This window comes from Epinephelus lanceolatus, chromosome 1, assembly GCF_041903045.1.
Source record: "Epinephelus lanceolatus isolate andai-2023 chromosome 1, ASM4190304v1, whole genome shotgun sequence".
In the NCBI taxonomy this organism is placed as follows: Eukaryota; Metazoa; Chordata; class Actinopteri; order Perciformes; family Serranidae; genus Epinephelus; species Epinephelus lanceolatus.
In genome coordinates, this window is record NC_135734.1 from 30,388,421 (window position 1) to 30,411,842 (window position 23,422).

At 41.7% G+C, this 23,422-nt stretch overlaps 2 protein-coding genes across 2 annotated transcripts; one reads left to right on the plus strand and one right to left on the minus strand.

Annotated features, from left to right (window-relative positions):
* Nucleotides 1-444: 444 nt before the first annotated feature.
* grik6 (glutamate receptor, ionotropic, kainate 6) lies at nt 445-6,873 on the plus strand. The gene is made up of 10 exons (XM_033626370.2): nt 445-559; nt 742-827; nt 3,912-3,943; nt 4,047-4,226; nt 4,444-4,667; nt 4,848-4,945; nt 5,045-5,262; nt 5,336-5,555; nt 5,642-5,886; nt 6,257-6,873. The coding sequence occupies exons 2-10, from the start codon at nt 743-745 to the stop codon at nt 6,359-6,361; spliced, it is 1,407 nt and encodes a 468-aa protein (XP_033482261.2). The 5' UTR covers nt 445-559; nt 742; the 3' UTR covers nt 6,362-6,873.
* Nucleotides 6,556-21,999, minus strand: plch2b (phospholipase C, eta 2b). Its single transcript, XM_033626368.2, has 21 exons — nt 21,600-21,999; nt 20,382-20,528; nt 18,719-18,962; nt 18,420-18,549; nt 15,986-16,156; nt 13,977-14,070; nt 13,651-13,854; nt 13,424-13,544; nt 13,155-13,326; nt 12,923-13,045; nt 12,753-12,836; nt 12,542-12,642; nt 11,030-11,118; nt 10,747-10,932; nt 10,533-10,640; nt 10,329-10,453; nt 10,146-10,230; nt 9,914-10,060; nt 8,755-8,834; nt 7,564-8,671; nt 6,556-7,444 (listed from the first exon to the last, which is right to left on the minus strand). The coding sequence occupies exons 1-21, from the start codon at nt 21,949-21,951 to the stop codon at nt 7,428-7,430; spliced, it is 3,888 nt and encodes a 1,295-aa protein (XP_033482259.2). The 5' UTR covers nt 21,952-21,999; the 3' UTR covers nt 6,556-7,427.
* Nucleotides 22,000-23,422: the final 1,423 nt, after the last annotated feature.

Here is a 23,422-nt window from a genome sequence, read left to right on the forward strand (position 1 = left end):
TTCCTTTCCATTTTGCAACAGTTTGATAAACCTTCAGGACCTCGCAAAATCTTTAACCGGTCAGTCAATTCTGTGGTTGGATTTTTTTTCCTTTTAAAGTGTTAATAAAGAGCAGAGAGAGGACCGTAATGCCGCACACTCTCATGTTACAGCTTCTTTAATTTCTTACATGCACAAACACCTCCCAAGGAATCTAATACACACGCAACATTCACATTTGTCCCTTTGAATATGTTATTCATGTACATGTCATTTATTGCACTAGTAACTTCAACACTTTAACTTGATTATGTTTTTCTGATTTAACTACATATGTAGCTGTCTGTAAGTGTAAGTAACCACATTTTGTTCCACAGTGGAAGCTATATGTTCATATCTCATGCTGTTTCTTCCCACCCCTTCAAAATTGGTCCACTTTCTCCACCCACAAAAACCTCACTGGCTGCCCAAACCCATTTGAATCTGAAAAACTTCAGATCAAGCTGCATCACAGTCGAGCTCACTGGGGTCCATCTGAAGTCTGACGTGCCAGCAGCAGCCAATCTTGGACTCTTGTCAGGTAGTATGGACATCCATCATTTCTACTCTCCTTAGTAATTGTCACTGGCACTGTTTAATGTGTTGATTTCATTACTGTGTTTGCATTTTCATCAAGACAGGCCTTAATTTATATGTATTTAAGTTTATCAGTGTGAATCATGAATCACAACCAACCATTAATTGTCTTTTTGTGACTTGTAGGATGCAAATCAGGAGACTCCAGATGCTGTTTGGCGTATTTGTATTGTCTGTAGGGTTTTGGCTGGACATAGGAGTGTGCACTGCAGGTAAGGAAGTATTTTTTTTATCACAGGTTCATACTTATGTAGACAAAATTCTGACACAGCAGTAAATATACCAGATTTAACCAGGCTTGTTAGATAATACTGACAATTCCAAACCATGTTGAATGTGACTGAGTGTGCTTTGATGTAGAGGCATGTGTGATTGACAGCATGAAAAAAATATAGTTTTGTCATTTCACACCAGTATTTCAAAGTCTGACCGGGTCACTGCATTCGTACATCAGTGTGGTGGCAGCTTGCTTTTTTTCCTCTGCCAAATTCCTCATGTTTTCACCACGGGTTTGGTAGAAAATTCTCAGGCTTGACGAGACATAAATACACAAACAGTCAGCTCGGATCAATATCAAAGTGTAGCGCCACATCCTGTCCAACTCTTGTTGAAAAACAGAAAGGGAGGCAAGCCAGTTGACACTCTCACAAAAAACGGTAATAAATCAACTCTTTGGAGCTAAACAAAGGCCTTGTGTCTCACAGTGGCCAAAAAGTCTTGAAGAGCTTGTATACGTGTCATCTTTTGAAAAGGAGGATCTGATGGTTGTCAGGATCACCCTGTGGCGATGGATCCCCAAGGCCTTGGCCTGAATTGAGGCTTTTGATACTCTTTGACTTCCCTCCCATCTCACAGTGCCATGGCATTGAGACTCTTTGAATTAAAACACTGCTCTAAATAGATTGTGGTGTGCAAAGTGGGAGAGGACAGTGGCCAGATCTCTAGGATACCGGAAACCAGTTGTGACTGGAAGGTCAATACATGCGCCCCAAAGTTCACCTCAGACATCTCTGCATGTCAGAGTAAAGTCTGAAGATGGCCAGTGCACAAAGAGGTCTTTGATTCTGTTAAATTTAACTGAGAATAACTTGTGAATCAAAGAAAAAATAACAGTAGTTAGTTGCTGTCTTACTTTAATGTATCCCCATTATTTGTCTCCTCCTCATGCTTTTCTCCCTTGTTGTTGTTAACACAAATGGCCAGAGGGACTCAAGACACAAATTTGACTTTAGACTCAGCTTGACAAAATCAAGAAAAGATTTGCAACTGGACTTTAACAGTAATGACTCGTGACCTCACGGGGGCGAGACTTTTGACTTGAAAATACTTAATACTTTCCCCCAAGCCCAAAGATAAAGTTTGTTTTCTAAAAAGTGTGTCACGAATCAATTTATTTCCCTCCATTTCCTGAATCAGCCAACATTAGTACTTTTCATTTCCAGCATTCGACACTAAATTCCCCAGATCCACTTTGTTTGAACACATCCAAAATCACTCAGTCAAGCTGCAGGAGAGAATGAAGACCCAATGTTACGTAAGTGAGTGCCAGCTGGCAAAAATAATACCAAATATAATTTAATTTGCATACAAAAATATGCAGTGGCCACAAAACAGAACAAAAACAACAATTTCCAACAAACTTGTTTTAACAAATAAATCCAAAATTTAAAAAGCATTCATGATTTTTGTAAATCTAGTATATTATTCCTCTGTTGTTAAAATGGCATTACATTTGGTGAAGAGCGCATTATGACTTGTTTAGGGCCCCAACCTAAAAGTTTAGGACTTGAGTGCAAAGACTTGAGACTAACTTGTGACGTGCAAAACTATGACTTGGTCCCACCTCTGCAAATGGTGCTTGTATATCCAAACCACTGGTTCACATAGAGGGGTACTACAGCCTGGGGTGGCTTAAGGATCAGCCCTCAGTGCTGTAAGATTTCTTCATTTTCTTTAATTTTAATTTTTCTTTCTTGTATTGTTGGACTTTGCTGATAACATTGAAAAGAATACGGTGACATTTATATTATCTACTTACTACTATTTGATAGAACAATGAGAAGTAGTATTGCATGTGACTGAGAAAATGATATTGCACTACACTGACAAGTGAAGTGTATATTACAAGGACACCAAAACAGAACAGCTAAGAAATGAAAAATAAGAACCAGTGGTTTTACAGCTATCTGCTTGGGGAGGCTGTATGTAGGCACAGTGGTGCTTTGAGCTAAACGCTAAGATCACAAAAGTCAAGGGATCACCAAAGTCAGTAGGAGTCATCCTCTGGGTACCATGAATGTTCAATCAATCTAGTAGATGTTGAGATATTTTACTGGAGGTGCTGGATGAAAGTCAGATCATTATGATTCATCCTCTGGAAACCACGCTTGACACATTTTCATCCTAATACATAGTTGTTGGGATATTCTAGTCTGGACCAAAGTGGTGAACCAACCAACAGTATGATTTCCCAGAGCCAGGCATGCCTGCAAGCAGCTGCTCTGTTACTTTAATGTACCCTCACTATTTTTTCTGGTGGTTCCTGGTCTTTCCCTTAAACTTGACTAATGTCTACTTGTGACCCCCCATCGCCTGTTATGGCTTTGTCAGTCTGGCTCACAGGATGTAGATTGATCATTGGCTGCCTATCCAAGCAATCCCTGTTGCTTCATGTCTCATCTCACATAGCCAGACTAATCTCCACGCTCTGTTTCAGTGCTGTGCGTAAATCATCAGTAACAACTTTTGAGCTAGCGACCTACATCTTTTCAACATCTTTTCATGTTTTATGTGGCATTTTCATTTGCTGGGATTGATTTAGCCATTGTAATGCCAGCACTCACCTCTCCACCAAAACAAGTTCCTCTCTGACACTATTTTGTTCAAGATGATTGTGATTGGTTTAAAAAATACAAACAACCCAAAGTGTTTTAATATGCTTAGGGTGGGATTATGATGGGTTCAGGCAGACCTTTTTCCAGCGCTGTGAAAGGTCTGGCTGTGAGAGATGATGGGCTGTGAAAGGGTGATTTTTTTCATCCTAATTTGATTTTATTTAAATAGTTTTCAGAGGCCTGAGGAGTAAAAATATCCAGTATTTAAATTTTAGTCACCTGGTGACCCCTCAGATTTATGTAAAGCCCCTTTGAGGAGGTCCCAACCCCAAGATTTATTTTTATTCTCCTCATATCTTAACAACTTTCTAGTTTTCAAAGACATAATGGACAATGCTTGTATTGTGTCTAAAAGTTACCGTACTAACGTTGTCCTTTTACTTTTTTCTCCCTCAACATCAGCGCAATCAGAGATGAGAATCACAACCATAAAGGTAGTTCATTTGTTTCTTTTGAGCCTCTAGTAAAGGTCAATACACAATTTAAGATATAACACATGTCATTGATTATCTTTTACTTTTCTTTTTTTTTTTCCAGCAAGAGCCATATGCAATGTCCAAAGGTGCACAACTGGAGGGCTTTTGTATGGACCTGCTGTCTGAAGTAGCCAAGAAAGTGGGCTTCAAGTACAAAGTGCATCTGGTGAAAGACTCTTCATATGGCAGACAGGATGAGAGCGGGAACTGGAATGGGATGATTGGAGAGGTGGTGAGAGGGGTGAGTCCATGAAAAGTGACATTTGGTGGGGTCAAAGGGCAGCTAGCCGCTCTGCAGGAGGTTGAATTAACCAGCTGGTGTCTGTGACTCACAACAGATAGATTCAAAATCAGTGAATATGTGGTGTGAACAATATCAGCATTGGTGCAATAAGAATCTCTAATATTCTAAGAGGAGTGTCTATAAATGTACATTAAGTATTCATGCGTCCCTACAGGAGGCCGACCTTGCGATTGCTCCGCTGACTCTCACTGCAGCTCGGGAGAAAGCAGTGGGGATGACCAAACCGTTCATGCAGACAGGAATCAGCATCCTGCTGAGGAAGGACATCTCAGAGGGAGCAGGCTTCTTTGATTTCCTGACTCCCTTTACAGCCGAGACCTGGATCGGCATACTCATTGCCTACCTGGGGACTGCTGTTTGTATCTTTATAGTTACCAGGTTGGTGATGCAATCAATGTATAATAAAAGTGATAATTATGATTTATTTGTTGATGGTGACTGCTGTGCTGTGGATTTATATATATATGTCTCGTCTGTGGACATTTTCACATTTCTGCTGGCGGTGGAATCCCTTTGAGTGCGGTCACATTAATAAGTAATATTTTTATGCAAATGCAGACTCAGCCCATGCGAGTGGAGTCAGCCTCAGACTGAGCAGAACAGATTCAGCCTCCTCCACAGCCTGTGGTACACAGCTGGAGCTCTGACTCTACAAGGTAAGCACTAAAACCAGGCACTTTGTATGTCACCAAATGGAGACCAGCGATAATGAATTTACTGATTACTGGAACACTTTTCTCTTTCTGTGTTGTCAGGTGCTGGCCCTCACCCCAAAGCTCTTTCAGGACGCGTCATCTGCTGCAGCTGGTGGTTATTTACCATCGTCCTCCTGGCTTGTTATTTCTCCAACCTCAACTCCTCTAAGACCTCTGAGTCCACTCACCTGACAGTGAAAGGGTTTGAGGACTTGGCCAATCAGGACATGATTGAGTACGGCTGTTTGGCCGGCTCCTCCACTCTTTCCTTCTTCAAGGTACAGACATTGGATTACTCATGGCTCCCACGTCTCACTGCTGTTTCTCTAATTCAGTTTTTCTTTCATGCAGAATTCAAACAACCCAGTGTACCGCAGAATCTATGAGCACATGGAGAGAACTAAGAGTTTTGTGTCATCTATGGACGAAGGGGTCCGACGTGCAAAAGAGGGAAACTTTGCCTTCATTGGAGAGTCTGTTTCTTTGGACCTGGCAGTAGCACGTTATTGTGAGCTGGTCAGAGCACATGAAGTCGTTGGAATGAGGGGATACAGCATCGCTGCCCCCCTTGGTGAGGTTATTCTTTTTCATAACTTATTTACCAATGATTTTTTAAAAAGGAGCATAATAAACAATAAACCTATGAATTTCCCCAAGGCTCACCCATCATAAAGAACCTCAGTGTGGCCATCCTTCAGCTGAGTGAGGCGGGGGAGCTGGCTTACCTGCGAAGCAAATGGTGGGCCAGCAGCTGCCTAGCAAACAGGGCCAAGTCTTCAGCTGTGCAGCCACACAGCCTCAAAGGGATGTTTCTGGTTCTTTCCCTGGGCCTGGGGCTGGGTGCACTGCTGGCTGTCCTGGAGCTCACCTCCAAGAGCCGCAGAAGTGCAGCTGAGCAGAAGGTGTGTGTGCAACCGCATTTAAAAATCACATCACTTCTGTCAGGCGAAAAACAACCTCCATCTCCAGAGTGTTGACTTTTCAGAGACTAAACCAAACAGCCTCATTTTTTTTATGTAATTGTGTTTATCCAACAGGGTTTTCAATGGTTTCATAAGCCTCAAGGCTGCAAAGTTTGCTCAACCATTTAAAGACAACGCAGTCTGTTACAGCAACCCTGTCATTTTCAGACTGGGTTTCACATCAGCTCTAAAACAAAATGCAGAGCACAGTCTCAGACAGTCATGCTCTCTCATCCACACAAACACCTTTACATTAATTTTCTTACATATTAATGACTTGATTTGTTTTATCTATCTGTCCTTCCCACAGAAATCCTGCTGCTCTGTGCTGACTGAAGAACTGATTCTGCGCTTGAGGACCAGCGATGCAAACAAACCTCAAGAAAATGTTGAAAAAGATAAAGAAAAAGCATAAAAATATCTGAGAAACATTTTTTAACAAGTGTGAACATTTTTTAGTTTGATAGTTTGATAGTTGTTTGAGAAATTGTTCTAATATTTGACAGAAACATTAACTTATTTGTAGGTTTTAATCTTTCCTCACAGAGATGCATCAGATAAAAAAAAACAAACAAACAAAAAAATGAAAAATAAAATGACTCACATTTTAGTAAAATAATGAATTTATTAATTTCAATGTGTGAATGCTACAATTTCAATGAAAAAGCAAACATTATAGTTTAAATATTGTTAAAAAAAACACTTATTAAAATGATCAATGTTTACAGTTTGACTAACAGATAGTGCTCATACTTAGTTTTTTTTTACATTTACTGTTACGATTTTACAACTCTGCATCATGCTGTTTTGTACAGTTGGCAATGGCATCATATGATTTCTTTTTAAAAACTATTTTATGCATACAAATGGTGCTGATTGTAAACATTACAGCAGGCCTAATGCAATAAACACTGTCTAATTGTGTAATTCTGCCCGGTGTCATCCCATTTATCCAGAAAGAAAATCAGAGCTGTTTCCTCAGCGCGGTTGCCTGAAGAAAATGTTGGCATTGTACATTTCTGCAAAACATGGATACGTTACATTTGTACATTTCATACACATCAACTTTTATAAAGTGACATAGATGGGCTGACTTTGCTATCAGAACAGTAGCCAGTTTTTAGCGACCTGTTGCTGCATTTCCAGTGGTGTTTGTGCCACCAAATGTGGGTGTTTTATCCCAAAACATGATATTTTCTAACCATAACCAAGTGGTTCTTGTTCCTAAACACAACCACATATTAATCACAGTGTTGGTGAATCAAAAAAAGTCAACTTATCTGCTATATAATAATGTACAGTGTAATGAATGTAATGGAACTACAAATGTAGTTTCAGCAAACTACGTATCTGTGGTTTGCTGAAATGTACAATGCCAACATTTTTGCTGCTGATTGGGTTGGCTTCCTCCCACACCTCCTCTCTGTGGTTTTTCTTTGTCTTCTGAAGGGCCTTGTTGTCTCTGGAGTCATCTGTAAAATCTAAACTGTGTTCTCATCTAAAAAAAATCACAGTAAAAACACAATCCATGATTTATTATAGCTCCTTAACTTTTGTATCTGCAGTTCTTTTTATTAAACTTTTGTAAATTTGACACACACATCATCTATGACTCACCATTTGGAAAAAGTGGCGATTTGCAGCGAATCTCGCTCATCCTCTGGTCAAAGAGGGCCTTCATCTCCCTCTGCAGGGTGCCCTCACGTTGCTCTTCTCCAGCTGGCACACAGGGGGGCACAAACTCCAGGCTGTCTGTGCTGCCGTCGCTGCTGCTGGATGTGCTGTCAGACAGGCAGAGGCCGTTGGGGATGGGCCTTATCTGGCTGCTGTAGCTGCCGTAGCTTTGTGTTCGCTGTGTCTGCCAGTGGAGAGCAGACTTACGGTTCACCATCGGTGTCTGAGTAGAGGTAGTCGGTTTTCGAGGGCAACTGCGTGAGCGGACCTTTGTACGTACAGGGGTGGACGGTCGGGGTGTGGCTGCAGCCTCTAAGGTCTGTCTCACCCTGGCAGGGGACGGTGGAGGGATAAGGGGAGAGCATATGGCTTCATGCTGGAGCAGATGCTGTGGCACGGGCCTGGGCCGAGGCCGAGGCTGAGGAAGTGAATCTGTATGACTTTGAGTTTCTGTCGGTGGCTCAGGTTCAATGGCAACAGCCTCATCTGGCTCTGGTTCTGGTGGTTCCTCAGATTGTTCAGGCTGCTTTGGTTCAGTTGTCTGAACTGCCTCCTGCTCAGCACAGTTTGACTCTGGTGATTCTTCAGGTTCACTCTCCAACTCTTCTTGAATCGGATTTTGGCTGTCAGGAGCAAAACCATCGATACAAGAGGACTGGGGAGAGGTGTCAAGGTCAAAGCTATCCGCTTTTGCATAGGGAGCAGCCCCCATGTGGTGGGAGTCAGTGGAAGACATCCGGCTGAAGATCCCCCTCCTCATCTCCGGTGGTTCATGAATTTTAACTCTGTGAGCTCGCCTCACTGGCTCACTCATGGCCCCTTTGTGGATGGCAGCCTTGGCTGCTGGGCCCTGTACCATAGGAAACATTTCTCCATTCCTGCTGTCCTGAGAAATGGTATCCAGATCCTTGCGGAAGAACAGAGCACGTCCGTCTTCTGAGGACTGGACAGAGAAGTCTAGAGAAGGCTGCCTTTGAGGACCCTTCATGTGCTTCTGGGCTGCTTTCTTTATGTGTTTTCTGGCCGCCTGCACTGCATTTGCCGGCTTGATCTGTTTCACAAAGGACACCAAATCTTTTAGGATAGTGCTGTCTGATGAAGCTGAAATTAGATGTGTGAGTTAGAAAAGCTTACCTTTCCTGTTACATCATTGATGGCAACATGAACAAAGATGGATGACTCTGCCATCCCCTCCAGGTACACATGCCGATAACCTAAAAACAGGAGAACATGTTACCCCAAAAATATTTCACGTGAAAGGAACAGTTCAACATTTTGGGAGAATGCTTATTTGCTTTTGTTGCTGGGAGTTTGCTAATTGGCATGTGATGAGTGAAGTTTAGAGATGACAAGTTCTGGTTTTGCAAAAGGTAACATCTATAAAACAGATCCTCCATATGTATGCAGAATCTATAGGCAATGGGAAAACACATTTTGGTATCAGAGGAGTTCTGGTTTTCCATTGGTAGTCTAGTAGTATTGACCAATCACATTTGAACGGCAGGCAAACAGTCTGTGTGGAGAGGTGGAACACACTGACCGTAATGCAATCTTGTCTAATGAAAAGTCTTGGCTCATCAAATGGCTACACCAGATCTCTTAAAATACTGGCCCTTGCCCGCAGAAGCTTATCATTATCATAGCCAAAGGGTTCCAAAATTGTACACAGGATTATGTGTGAGAGTGTAGAGAAGCGAAGTCCCTCCTCTTCCAGTGGATCACAATGGGATCTTATTTTGGAAAAAATATGTGTGGTGGTCAGCAGCAAGAGACAAAATGTTTTGATCCCATTTGAATTGTGCCTTACACATATGATGTTCGTCAGTTCAAAAGACAATTTTGCATGTCCATAAAGTTGCACTTTGTCCAATAGAAGTCCAACAAACTGTCACTTTCTTGACTCGCACAATTATCTTTCAAATAAACACTGTATGTGTATCACGGCACAACTCAAACAGAATAATGAAATAATTTGTCTCTCACCACTGACTGGGTTATGATACTTTCTTTGTCAATCTGAAAAAAGGTCCTATGGACACGGAAAATAGGGGCTTCGCCTCTCAATGTCTTGACTCTGCAGAAACATCCTGTTGCAGTGAGAGTCCAGGAAGTTAATACAAGGTAAGGTAAGAGCTATAGGCTAGCTGTTTCCCCTTCTTTCTAATGTTTGATCTGACACACATGACAGTGATATTAATCCTCTCATCTTAACTCTCTGCAACAAGCATATTTCCCAAAATGTCTGACTATGTGCAAACTCTGGAGTGTGAATAACTGATACCATGTAATCTACCTGGCATCATACTCTTGAAGGCAACAGTCCTCTGCCCAATGAAATCTCGCCCAATAGGATCGTGATCCCACACTTGGAAACGCACTAGGGCCATCTGCGGCATTTGAATGTTGAAGACGAGGGTCTCCTCCCACATGGGGTTGAAACCTTGAATGACAGTTAAAGTGAAGTTACACATAAAGATAAACTAGAAAGTGGACTGTCTGTCATGAGATTCCAAGATGAGACGCACCATTATCATCCACCACCCTGGTCTGCTGCTTGGAGCAATCATTATTTAGACCGATTATCTCGACCTCAACAAAGGGATCGATGATCTGCAAGCAGAAAAACATGAGCCAGATTTGAATTTTAGTGATGAAGAAGATCTTTGTAAAGGTTAGCAGGTGTCTCAATAACAGATTATGTCTGTCACCTCTCCTCTATCCCCAAACATGGAGTCTTTGGGTTTGGGAAGCTGCTGTCCGCTGATGATCTTCAGCACTAACTGAGTCTTTCTGTGTCCTGGCAGAGGATCCTCCAACATGGGGTTAAAGGCAGCTGAGAAGAACCAAAACACTTTTACTACCTCCACACAGAGAGTTGCTATTAACTCTGCAGAATCTGCATATGCACATACATTTACACAAACACTTAGGCCTCAGAATATATCCACAGTTTCCATTGCTTGAGAACTTGGCTCGGTTCAGTTCCAGCATGCGGCCCTCTGTCTGATAATTCATTGCAACTGAAATGAAACATAAACAAGTAAATGAAAAGCTGCTGCAACACTAAACATACCTCTCATTGTAATTTTAAAGCAGGCAGTATTGCAGTCTCAGTGAGTGTCTTACCCATGTGGCATCCTGCGTTCCAGTATGGCTGTGGGTTAAAGTTGCTTGAGTCCACTCTGTAGTTGGATGGGTAGACTCTTATAAGTTGGCGCTGGTTGAAACGGACCAACTCCGCCGGCTTCAGCTGTAAGATCTGGTTCATGACAGTCTCGTTGAGGGATGATACCTGCCAACTGTTCGCAAAGGCTACCAGACAGGAGGGAAAAAACAGCCTCAGACATCCATCCTTAAATATACAATTAACTGTAACATTCTGCGTGTGATAAAAACATGCAAAGATTACCTTGTGTTTCGATGTCATGCACACGGACAGACTTTGTGTACTTGACCAGGTCAGACAGAGCACGGGACAACCTCATTGTTTTCCTCTTCCTGAAGGGAAAGTTATAGACATACACACAGGTTAAATCACAGGCCTGTGCATTATCCTTGACTCAGACTTATATTTTAAATCCAACATAAAGAAGGTAATCAAAACAGTTTTCTTTCATTTAAGAAATATTGCAAAAGTACACCTGTTTCTATCCAAACAAGGTGCCAAAAAATGTAGACTCCTGTAATTAATGCCTTCTTCACCGGTCTCCCAAAACAATAAACTACAATAAATTCAGAACTCTGCCACTGGGCTTTTTTTATTTTTTTTATTTTTTTACAACAAGACAGAGAGAGCATGTCACCCTGATTTTAGCCAACCTACACTGGCTCCTGGTGTCTTTTAGGATTGATTTTAAAGCTCTTTTACTCATTTACAAGGCTCTTACAGGTGCATGACCAGCCTACATTACCAGTTCCTTGAAGTTTTATCATCCTTCATGGTCTCTCAGACCCTCCTCTACCTTTTTTTTCTTTTAACATCACACAAATAAGAAAACTGGCAGCTATGGAATCCTCCACCCAAGGCCATAAGAGATGCAAATTATGTTAAGATTTTTAAACAGCAATTAAAAACGTATTTATTCAGCATAACCTTAAAAAAACTGTCACTTTTCCTTTGTTTCACTCTCATCTTTCACGTGTTTCATCCTTCAAATGTCTTGTTTGTTTTTACCTCTACGCCATAACATACCATAACTTAACAGGCCTATATTTGGGACAGATGTCTATGTGGGACAGGCCTTTAGTTCCTTTCACACAAAACTGCTGCTCAGCAAAGATGGAAAGTATGATCAAATTGTTTGTATAAAAATTAGGCTTCAAATAACATTTCAAATAGAGAGGATTACAGCACCAGGCATACTATTTTTATACTATTTAAAACTTGAATTAATTTTTATGAAAAACCCTTTTTGATTGGTGGAACCTTACGAACTAAAGGAATATGAATAACTTAGAGGGTTATCAAGGAATGGACACATAATTTGAGGTAGCCAACAACCCGGTTTTATACATCCAAAGAACTTCTATAAAAATGAACAGCTTGGCAACCAGACCAGGCCTCTAATAGAGACAGGCCTTTATGTGCAAAAATTTGCAAGTATTATGATATTTTATTATTTTTAGCTTACCTGTTCTTGAGATTTGCTGCCTCTTTTGTTTGTTACATAAGTGATTGCTTGGTTTTATCGTGCAGTATTTACCCTTGTTTTAATTTGCCTGTTTTTATTTTCTTCTTTTTTCTCCTTTGAGCTAAACACTCTGTATGAAGGCGCTATATAAATACAATTAATTATTGTTCTTCTTCTTCTTCTTCTTCTTCTTCTTCTGATTATTATTATTATTATCATAAATTACCTGTAACTGTTGATGCTAAGGGTGTTAAATGGCTTAAACTACTTCCTTCAATGACTGGTCTTACTTGGGATGATAAACAATTTGTGTCCTCTCCCTGCTGTTGCTGCTCTGGTCTGACTTGCCATCAGGCGACGCCTTATTTTTCGCTCGGAATCTCTTTTTCCTCTGAAAATAAATAAATAAATAAATAAATAAATAAATAAATAAACAAAACATTATTGGCAATCTTTCTGTTGGCTAGAAAAAAAGAGTACAGTGATAAGCAAAGGGCTGACCTTTCGTTTGAAGCTCCTGATGATTGATCTGCCAAATCGTCTCTTCTTCTTGGTTTGATTGGCCGAAGTGACGGTATTCCCCTCCTACAATCATCAAACATAATGCAGAATTATCTATCTATCTATCTATCTATCTATCTATCTATCTATCTATCTATCTGTCTACCTACTTGTACATTATTATCATCATCATCGTCGTCGTCGTCTTCCTCCTCTTCCTCATCCCCAGTATCCTCATCAGACACATCGCCCTCATCTGCACTAGGATCAAGGTTTGCTGGCAGCTTTTTTCCCTGAAAAACAAGAATTTCTGATTAAATATAACAGGTCCATGTGTGACCGTGGCGTGTTTGTGCTTTGTTTGAGTATCCTTGAGCAGCATGTGGCTAAAAACAACTCTACCTTTACTAAAATTTTCCCTTTCAGGATCTCAGGGGAAGGCAGCTTCTTGATTTCATGCACATTAACACTGGACAGGTCCAGTTTGTCCTGTAGCACCTCTTTCAGATACTGAGCCATCTTTTTCTGCTGAGGCACAGTGCAGTGGTTCTCTATGGACAAGATCACTGGGTACCTGGAGGTGAAGGGAGTGAAGTCATGACACCTGAGCTACAGGTAAGATGCTTTTCATTGTCACAAACACGTCAGTATCAGGACCCAGAAGCACTTACGGTGATTTTGTGAAGGCATATTTGTCAATTGTCTCTATAACGTCTCTAAAGAGGATTTTAGATGTCAAGGTGTAGCCGTGATGAATAATAGGCTCCCCGTCAGGCCCGTCCCAGCAATCCACTGCAGGAGGAGGAAGATGAGGAGATAGGATGAGTAAACCACCTTATCTGCAATGTAATAAAATCAGATTGAAGAGAGCTGGAGTTCTGTTTTTTCAGGCTCTTACCCTCCACACAGCGACAGCCTGCCTGGAGAACATAGGCATACATTTCCACTCGAGACTGAGAGAGCAGCTGGTCTCCGGTCAGGTAGGTGTTGTGTGAGGTGGCAATGAAGTAGTTATTCAGAGGCTGTGTCATGTCCTGGTTCACCTGATTGTGCTCGGGGTTGAAGACGTCACCTGCAGGGCTCCTCATGAAGTTGGTGAAACCTGAAGGACGATCATTTCAAAGCAGGTTTTTTTGTATGTTGATGTCATGTCTGGTTCAAGTGATGTATGCAATGTTACTGATGCATTGCTAAATAAATTGTAATCACTTGGTTTCCACATACCATCGATACCCAGCACCATACGCTGCAGGTTCTGAGGACATGGCTCAAACCTGGCCACGATGTCGGCTAGATACTCTTTGGACAGACCTCGCATCTGCAAATACAACTGGGATGTCATTTTGGTTAAACTGCTTTTATATGTATGTTTCACAGGTTGAATGCTTTTACTATAAAGCAGGAAATGTTCTTTTATAGTTATGTATATCAAATTTTAAAGGTGCAGTGTGTGGGCTTTAGTGGCATCTAGTGGTGAGGTTGCAGAACTGAAACTTCTCGTGCGCAGTGGCTGAAGCAAACTTGGGGAAATGAGACAGTCCTATATAGAGTTAGTGTATGATTGTCCATTCTGGGCTACTGTAGAAACATGGCGGACTTTGTGAGAGGGGACCTTCTCCATTTGTAGATATAAACACCTCATTTTAATGCAACAACAACAACAACAACACAAAGCCTCTTATTTCCAGGTGACTATAAACCAATAAAAAACAGCTATGAATATTTCATTCTATTTCTGCCAATAGAAGCTCTTAAATCCTACACACACGTTTATTTGACGTATTTTTGGATCACAGCACATTTGTTGGTGTGTCAGACAAGTAAACCAGGCCCAGCCTCAGCCTCTCAGGGACTTTTAGTTTGTTTCCTGCAGTTGCTACACTATTCATGAACAATCCAAATAAAGACATGGATTGAATAAAATTACAAACAGTAACACTGGACTGTTTGAATCTTTTGAATCTCATGCAGGAATGACAGACTCTGCCGCCAACAATGAAAACTGCTATAAAGGGAGGTAAATACAGAACATACATTAAATCAAGTTATTATAAGTATGGTTCAGGAACGAGACTGTGCTCCTCCCATTCCACTAATTCAATCACCTACTCTGGCTGTACAGGTGTGTCAAACCCATAGACTGTAAAAATAATGTGCATAGCCACTGTGACATCACTCATTGATCTATGGACTCTCATTCTTAAGATTCGAGATCGGCATTTTGGCTGTTAACATCCTGTTTTTTTGGGACCAGAAGTGACTATATTTGGGTGAGAGGCTGGCACTTAGGGGGAGCAAGGGGTGGATCTGACTGAGAAGCTGACGACACTATTTGCAATGGCCTCTCACTCAAAGCAGCCTACCGTTAATTAGGCATAAATTTAAGCCTTAATAAAATGTCAGCAGGTGAGTTATATAAATATTCACCTCTGTACAGTTGTCATGATTGTTGAAACTAAAACAGTTTTTTTAACCGGCTGTAAACATGTTCATTTCTGCTGTAAAGTTGGGCATTTTAACATGGGGGTCTATAAAGACTGACTCTATCTTCTGGAGCCAGCCTCAAGTGGCCATTCAAAGAACTGCAGTTTTTGGCAGTCTGCCTTGGCTTTATTTTTCAGCCCCAGACTGCTGCTTGGTCTAACTGTCTCTCTCGTTTGTCTTGGTTCTCACAACCCTCCCCCCAAACTCTGTACCTATCCTCTCCCTTTTTCAGCAGGTTGGCGTGATGGCTCAGGGCAAGCACCATTACCTCACAACTACATCCTGGATCTGAACCCCTGGGGGGATGACGAAGCACGACGCTCATGGAGACGCCTCAACCCCTGAGTTTATATGTGCTCCAGCCACACTATGACTGTGTTCGACCTTGTTCATCCCCATGCAATCAACCCATTTTTTATCCCTCTTCTCATCCCACTGTACATGGCCCTGACCAACTTTCACGTGCTGTTCATCTCCCGGCATCTCCCCACTTTTATCCCTGTCCTCTGCCCCCATCATCACATCGAACACAACCCTTGGCCCATCTCTCTTGAATCCATTCCAAATAAAACTAATTTTATACTGCTTGGCTTGGTCTTTCTTAGTGAAATGGCTACTGTTTGATAACTGCTGACCATAGATAGTGTAAAAATAGGGTTTGATTTAATGAAAATCTTTAGTGCAATAACTTAAATAAATACACACAACTACAAGGAATTGGCATGACTCCTTTTACAGTTTGTGTTTACCTTCTGTTCACTTTCCAAAAAGCGTGCGAGGTCGTGGAGATCCAGGACTTCTTTCTGATTGCTGTAGGAGATCATAATCAGGTAGAGGTCTCTGCGTGTGGAAATCATCTTGTAGAACGAACAGAACTCTTCAAAGCCCAGAGAGCCCTGGTTCTCGTCTGTGTCTGCTTCCTACAGATAACGACAAAAAGTATTTTATGAGCAAGAAATAACTTTCTTAGTACGTGTGATTTAAGATAACCACCCTGCCAAAGAAAATATGTACCACCATAGACCCATCTGAGGGATATATCTCGATCACCATCAAACATGATGGAGCTCGTTCACCGAGACTATCGCCATCAGGAGGGGAGGACAGTGAGCTACTGAACTAAAGCAATACCGCAGTGCAACTAAAGCCATCTGTTCAGCTGCGACCATATGGCCTTCCTGTGGCACTCTCCTGCACTGTCCTGCCAAAATACTGTATATACATATTTGTCTGCTGGCTCCATCTCCATCCTTTAATCTCACTGTGCCTCTGAAATGATGTGAAGAACACACACAAAACTGGCCTCTTAGGGAAACATCAAGGATTTTCCACCTTAAACCATTTTTCACTTTATCTGCCTGCAGGTTTCTTTCTTCTTTCTGAGAAAGTGTGTCTGCCCATTACATTGGTGCATTAGGAAATAATCAAATTACAATCCTATCTTGCGGATGCTTCCTGTTTTTCTTTCTATTGTTTGAAAACATATTAAGTGGAATGCATTTTTTGCCATGTACAAACATATTTATTTATGTTTAGCCATACTGGCAGTGCTGTATGGAAGACTATGTTGTTCTGTTTGTTGGTCCACCACTTTGATCCAGACTGAAATATCTAAACAAGTGTTGGATGGATTGCCATGGAATTCTGTACAGATAATCATGGTGCCCAGAGGATAAATCCTACTGACTTCAGTGATCCTGTGAGCTTTCCTCTAGTGCCACCATGAAGTTGTGATTTGGAGTGAAATGTCTCAACACAGGGAAGGTATGTCAAATAATTTTTTAAGTGCTACGGGTGGAGGTTGTCCTCTTTCAGAATACACTTCACTCTTCACAGGAAATTTACCGTTTACATACAGTCTCTTTCAAAATTAACGCACTACGTTGACAGTTTTTTTCCTCCAACAACTGACTTACGTGGTTTGGTTTAGGAAACAAAAACATGCCATTGGGTTTAGGAAAAAAGAACTGGGTTTGGCTTTGTAATCCTACAGGACACAAACACCGTTCTCCCAGGTGAAAGTCAGTGTTTGTTGGATCCACCCACCCTACTCAGACTTTCACCACCTTAACTTTCGTTCTTGTCCATGCTGCATTTCCCAGACGTTGCCGAGTACCGTTAAATTATAACAGTGACCGTTCTTATCATACCAACATTAAAGGACGGCTTTTTTTGTAAGTGTCTGACGCTGCAAGTCACTGCCCAAGCGCTGGATTTTGACGACTTTGGAGTGAGACTGGGTTGTAAAAACACAGCTATCGATGGATTTTCAAATTTTCAACAGTCTTTGAGAACATTATGCACGATGAATGCTTCCATCAGGAAATCTAAGCTTGAAATACTGATATTTAACTAAAAGCACTTTATTCTAAATGTCTCATTTAAAATTTTGCCCAAACTTTTAAACTCCAGGATTTCATTTTTAACTTTTGACTTTCAAACATCAAAGGGTACAGTTTCAAAATCTAAAAATGTCCCTGTTACTGATATTATTCTTGCCGGCTGTTGCTGGTTTTGTATGGTAGGACTGATGACGGGTGGCTGTCATGCACCCAAATTCTGCTGATTTGCACAGACAGCTTGTGATGATGATGCAATTTGTAAGGAGGATTTGCATTTTAAGAACTGGCTGTTTGTCTTGGCGATAACACTCTCTATGCTGCTTGCTTGTTGCACTGGCTCCATACTATTGTGTGAATATAGAAAAGAATACGGCCTATGATGAAGGAAGGGTCATACATTTTCTCCCAGTCACTCAGGTAGGCTCAAGGAAAAATATCTGTAGCTTCGGGGGAGTGTCCGGATAAAAGATAAAAAACATAAAGTCACACCAAAGCCACCCTACTCCTCTGATAAGTAAAGAACAGTCCCTTCACATTATATCTGCTAAACACTAGCAAGTTAGCATTGTCATTGTTAACATGTTAGCATTTAGCAGAGCTGCAAGCATAGCTGTGAGTCTTGTTAGTTTGTTATTCAGCTGCTGTATATTACTAGAGTAGAGCCATCAGTCAAGTCACAAGTTCAACACAATGTGAATTCTGTTTTGTAGCCATGAACATTTCCAGTTAGGAGTCATCAGTAATACTAGGTTACTGAACATACAAAAGTACAGAGGTAGCTTTGACTGTGGGTCACTCTCATTAACTCTATGACAGTTTGCATAATCAGCCTCAGTCTTACTTGGAACATCTGTCTGACTTTCTGCTTGGGTAGATTCACATTGAGTTTGTGGAGCAGCTGGTGAACCTCTCCAATGCTCAAGGTGCCATCTCCGTTTTTGTCGGCCTCGGAGAAAGTCTGCTGTAACCACGTGAGGCTGCTGTTAAGGAGGAAACTACAATGATCATGACCAGGTCAGTTCCTCTGTGTTGTTTTGTCTTGTACAAACTAATGTGTTAACCTCCTCTTTATGGGAATAGGAGTGATGGATTTACAATTAACATTCAAAGATCAAACGTGTGTGAGATGATAAAGGATATTGATCACGAGTGCGCTGCCTCCGAGCCAGACTGTCCTCGTCACTGATGCCAGCCATTAGGTATTTCAGCCCAGTGATCCAGGTGCGGGCCTCCTCTGCGTTGGTGGAGACCAGGTCCAGGGACTTTACATGGTCTCCGTAGTAAATACTGAAGCAGCAGTTTGGGTCGAAGCGGTTGTCTGCGTAGCGCCTGAAGATTTCTGACTTTTTCCCCTCACAGACTTCGTGGATGGAATCGATAGTTACTGAAACAGATGATCAAGAAACATGATGGGGGTCAATCAACTAGTCAGTGACACCTCTGAGCTTCTTGGTGTAACTGAAAAACCTGCGCTAAGAACAGCATTATAACCCATAAACCAAAGGTGAAAACCAAGTCACCAACCTTTCTGACTTAGGAGGGGTTAAAGGCGCAGGGGAAGAGGAGGAGGGGAGTGCCTGCTGGGGCTCCTGGCCCCAGTGTATTCTCAAAAGCATAAAGTCTATGCTATTCCCTAATGAAGTCTAATATAATTGTAGTAGTAGTTCCTCTGTTGGCCCTACATTCAATTCATTCACTTCAGAGTATTGAGGGCCACATTTACTTGGCATTGTTGGAGATCATCAATTTGCAATTGGAGCAGCCCAGATTATTATGGCATGACTTTATTTGTCAGCTTAACATTCATTATGTGGACTCTACTCCAACATAGCCAAGGTGTTCACCTGCAAAGCCTATAATGTATACAGGCTGTATAAATAATGGATGTAGCTACCATGATGTCACACAGTGGTTTGTGGACTCCCATTTTGAAGCCTCAAGTTAGCCATGTTGGTTTTTTGGAGCTACAAGTGACCATATTTGGGTGAAGTGCTGGTGCTGTGGAGGAGCAAGGGATGGATCTGACTGAGAAGCCAAGGACACTATCGGCAGACAGCCTGTCACTCAAAGCAGACCACCCTTAATCATGTGTAACTTTAAGCTTTGTTAAAATGCAAACGAGTAAGTTATATAAAAATTCACCCCCATACAGTTTTTATAAACAGAGAAATTAGCTGTAGCTGCTTTTTTTTGCACCAGGCTGTAAACATGTTTATTGCTGCTGTAGAGGAGAACATTTTAACATGGGGGTCTATGCGGATTGACTGGCTTCTGGAGCCAGCCTCAAATGGCCATTAGAGGAAGTGCAGTTTTTGGCACTTTCTCACTGGCTTCACTTTTTGTCACTGCTTGATAATGTTCCTAGTTTACAAAAACTTTTTAATGATCAGATAACACTGGCAACTGTTTATTTACCTCCTTAGTCTGTCCCCCCATTATACATAAAAAGACAGAGCCCAACGTTTATGCACACAGCTAAGGGGCTACAAAAAACTGTGATAGCTGATTTTGATCAGAGGTATCAGAGCTAGATACACTGACTAATGGCAAGATACACCATTAGCTTTGTGTGCAAGCCTCAGTTAAACAATAGCCCTACTGAGAGAAGAAAAGGAAGCTCAATCTATTTCTTAATAGTGATGATGATTGATTTACAGTCGTTACTCTCTTGCCAAGTGATCAGTGCTGAAGAGCTTCATCTTGAGTTCTACATCAAAACCAATTCACCCATGAGAACAGCCAGCTGTACATTATCAGGGCTCCAAATGTGAACATTGAATATTCAGACTGGTGAGTGGCTCACTTTTGGCTTTGTCGTGTTTCCTGGAGGGCCGCCACCGGATGCAGGACTTGTGCTCGTCCAGATAGAAGAATCGGACCAGTCCTTTCTTCTTCCCCTTCATTTTGGTCATCTGGGTGCCAGTCTGCATGGTGCACATACACCTCTCCACTACAGGGAAACACATTATTTGTAAAAAGTCAAGTGGCTTGGTCAAAAAAATCCACAGGGACACCAGAGAGAGCTGCAAATCAAACATTTAGTGTACTGTATATTCAGTCATCTATAATACTAAAATGAAAGGGAAATGTTGGTGCCTCAGCTCATTTTTCTAAAGTGCCTTATCATTATTATTATTACAAATTTTGCTAAGACAGTTTGTGATATATGAAATGCTGCAGCACATGTGCCATGATTATGTGTGGGAAGACCTCGTGACAACACCACAGTCAAGTCAAGTCAGGTCAGTTTTATTTATATAGCACGGAGTCACAACAGCAGTTATCTCAGCGCACTTATCATATAGAGCATGTGTAGACCACACTCTGCAGACCCACCAAACAAACAAAGGAATCCCTGGAGCAGCCGAGACAAGTAGAGCTTGTTTATGAGATTATAGGCTGCGTCACACAGGGATTTAAGTAGCTGTATGTCTTAATGACAAGAGAGACAGAAAGGAAAAGATATGCACCGCTTAACTGATCTTTGCCTGAAAACAAATGCTTCAATTATCAGTTGCCTCACTGTGGTTCAAATTATTTCTCCTGACTTTTCTTTTATGATATTTTGTGCAATTTATAAGTGTACAGTTCTTTGGCTAAAATGACACATCCAGCTATTTCCTTGTTGCATTCAGGCCATAGTGAAGTGGTGTGTTTGTGAGCAGGTAACCTTTGTTTGTAATCTGAAGCTCAGATACATGTGACACAACCTGGCACATCATTCAGGCTAATCCTAAAGGATTGTCTGCAGTCCATATGCCCATTATCTACTCACGGGCTCCCCTGCAGCACCATTCTGTTATGTTCACACATTTAAGAGGCTAATTGCAGGAAAATATCACAGTTTAAGCTCCAAATTCACATGTCCTGGTTTCAAAATATGTGTGGGAACATGATTTAAAACTCCACTCCTTAGTTTGCAGCAGCTTTCAGGCACTTCTGCTAAGCAACCTGTTGACATTCTGCTGTAATTCAAGTGTTTGAAGGTGACATTATTCAGTGAGTCACTGATGAATCTTACCTATCTGACCCAGTCTCCATTTTGGCTGTGCCACCACACTGCCCCCAATCCAGAAGAACTCCTCAGCGAGTCTGGAGATGGATGCTTTCTGCCAGAGTTTTGGAGAGCTCATAATGGACGGGGTGGACGAGTTCAAGGGGCTTGAGGCCTCCCTGGCCTGATTAGAGGAGCCCTTAGCCAGTGAGGGGGAGAACATCCCTGATGACAGAGATCCTAAAGACTGAAAGTTGGTCTTCTTGGGTGACGACGAGGAGAGCGGTGGGGTGCCACTCAGCCCTGGAGACAGAGGTGGCATCGCTGGGGTGCTGTTCATCCCTGAGCTGTACATTTGAGTCCAACTCTCCTGTCCCATTCACACCACATTAACCCACCTCACTCTGCTGGGCACAAGTTTGTTTACGGCACAGCTTCTCTCACGCAGCATATCGTCCAGGTAAAGTCTTCCCAAATGGGATTAGGGAACAATATTCCCATCCTGAAGGCTCATTCCTCATCATCGTGTGTCCAGTCATCCGGTGCAGCAGCCATAGGTCCTTCTGTATTTATTTTTTTGCTTGAGAGAAGGCTCACAGACAGGAAGAGTGTGCAACATGTGTGAGTCACTAAATCTTCCTCAAGCTGTAATCCTGGAGCGCAGCTTCAGCCTTGCTTTCATGGAGGGATTTTCACGCAACCAGTAAGCCTCTGAAGAAAGAGAGTGGGACAGGAAGGGTGCTAATATCAATTTAACTACACTCATGGCAGTTGTAATGACTAAAGAATATACAAATTGCAGTGGGTTTAATATAATGCTTTGAGGATAGAAAGTATCATGATTTAAAGTTATTGTCACACTGGTGCATTTGGCTATTAAGTAGCTTGATGGATCCACCCTTCAATTGTGTGCAAGGATTTCCCCCTAGAGGCAAATGTGTGACATACAATACATGTATAGACCAATTCAGACTTGACAATGTAAACATTCTCAGGGGACCCAAGTGTATTTCCTGTTTGATAATACAGAAGCTGACAAGGAAAAAGACTTTATAGTTTCCTTGGTAGCTGATAGGAACTAAACGGGGACCAAAGCTGTTGCCCTAGCAACAGAATAGCAATGAAATGATCAAAAAGTATAACATGTATGTATGTAGGCCTGTATCATGTTACAATACACAAAGAGATCCACTAATATTTCATTTACTGGGACCATAAGGAGTACAGTCACTCCAAAAAAGACAGACTTGTGACCTCAAGCTTTTGATTTACACACTCATGGTGGACCCACATAGGTGATTTCATTTATTTTGTCTGCACAGAGAAGACTCTCTCACTCTTTTGGCGCACCTGCTGTGTGTCGTGTGTGACATCTTACACCTTTATCAACAGTCTATATCCGTCTGGTGATATGGTGACATAATTCCCACCATAGCGCCATCGCATTTCAATCTTCACAAGCAGACATCTAATCAGCCGGTATAAGTGAAAACACCTATGTGGAGCTGATAAAACCATCATCAGTGAGGAATGTTTTAGGGCTCTGGTATTGTGCACACCAGGCATTTGAATAGAACAGAGCCATTGTTAATATTCTAATCAAAATCTGTGTTTTTCTTACTATGACAAGTCAAAATGTCCACTGTGGAAATGGGTAATTTAAAGGGACAGTTCATCCTTACCTGTAGTGCTATTTATCAGTCTAGTCTGTTTTAATATGAGCTGCAGAGTGTTGGAGATATCGGCCTGTAAAGATGTCTGCCTTCTCTTGAATATAATGGAACTAGATGGACGTAGATGTAGATGGATGCATGCTTCCTTCTGTTTGTTGACACAATTGCTGGGTGTAG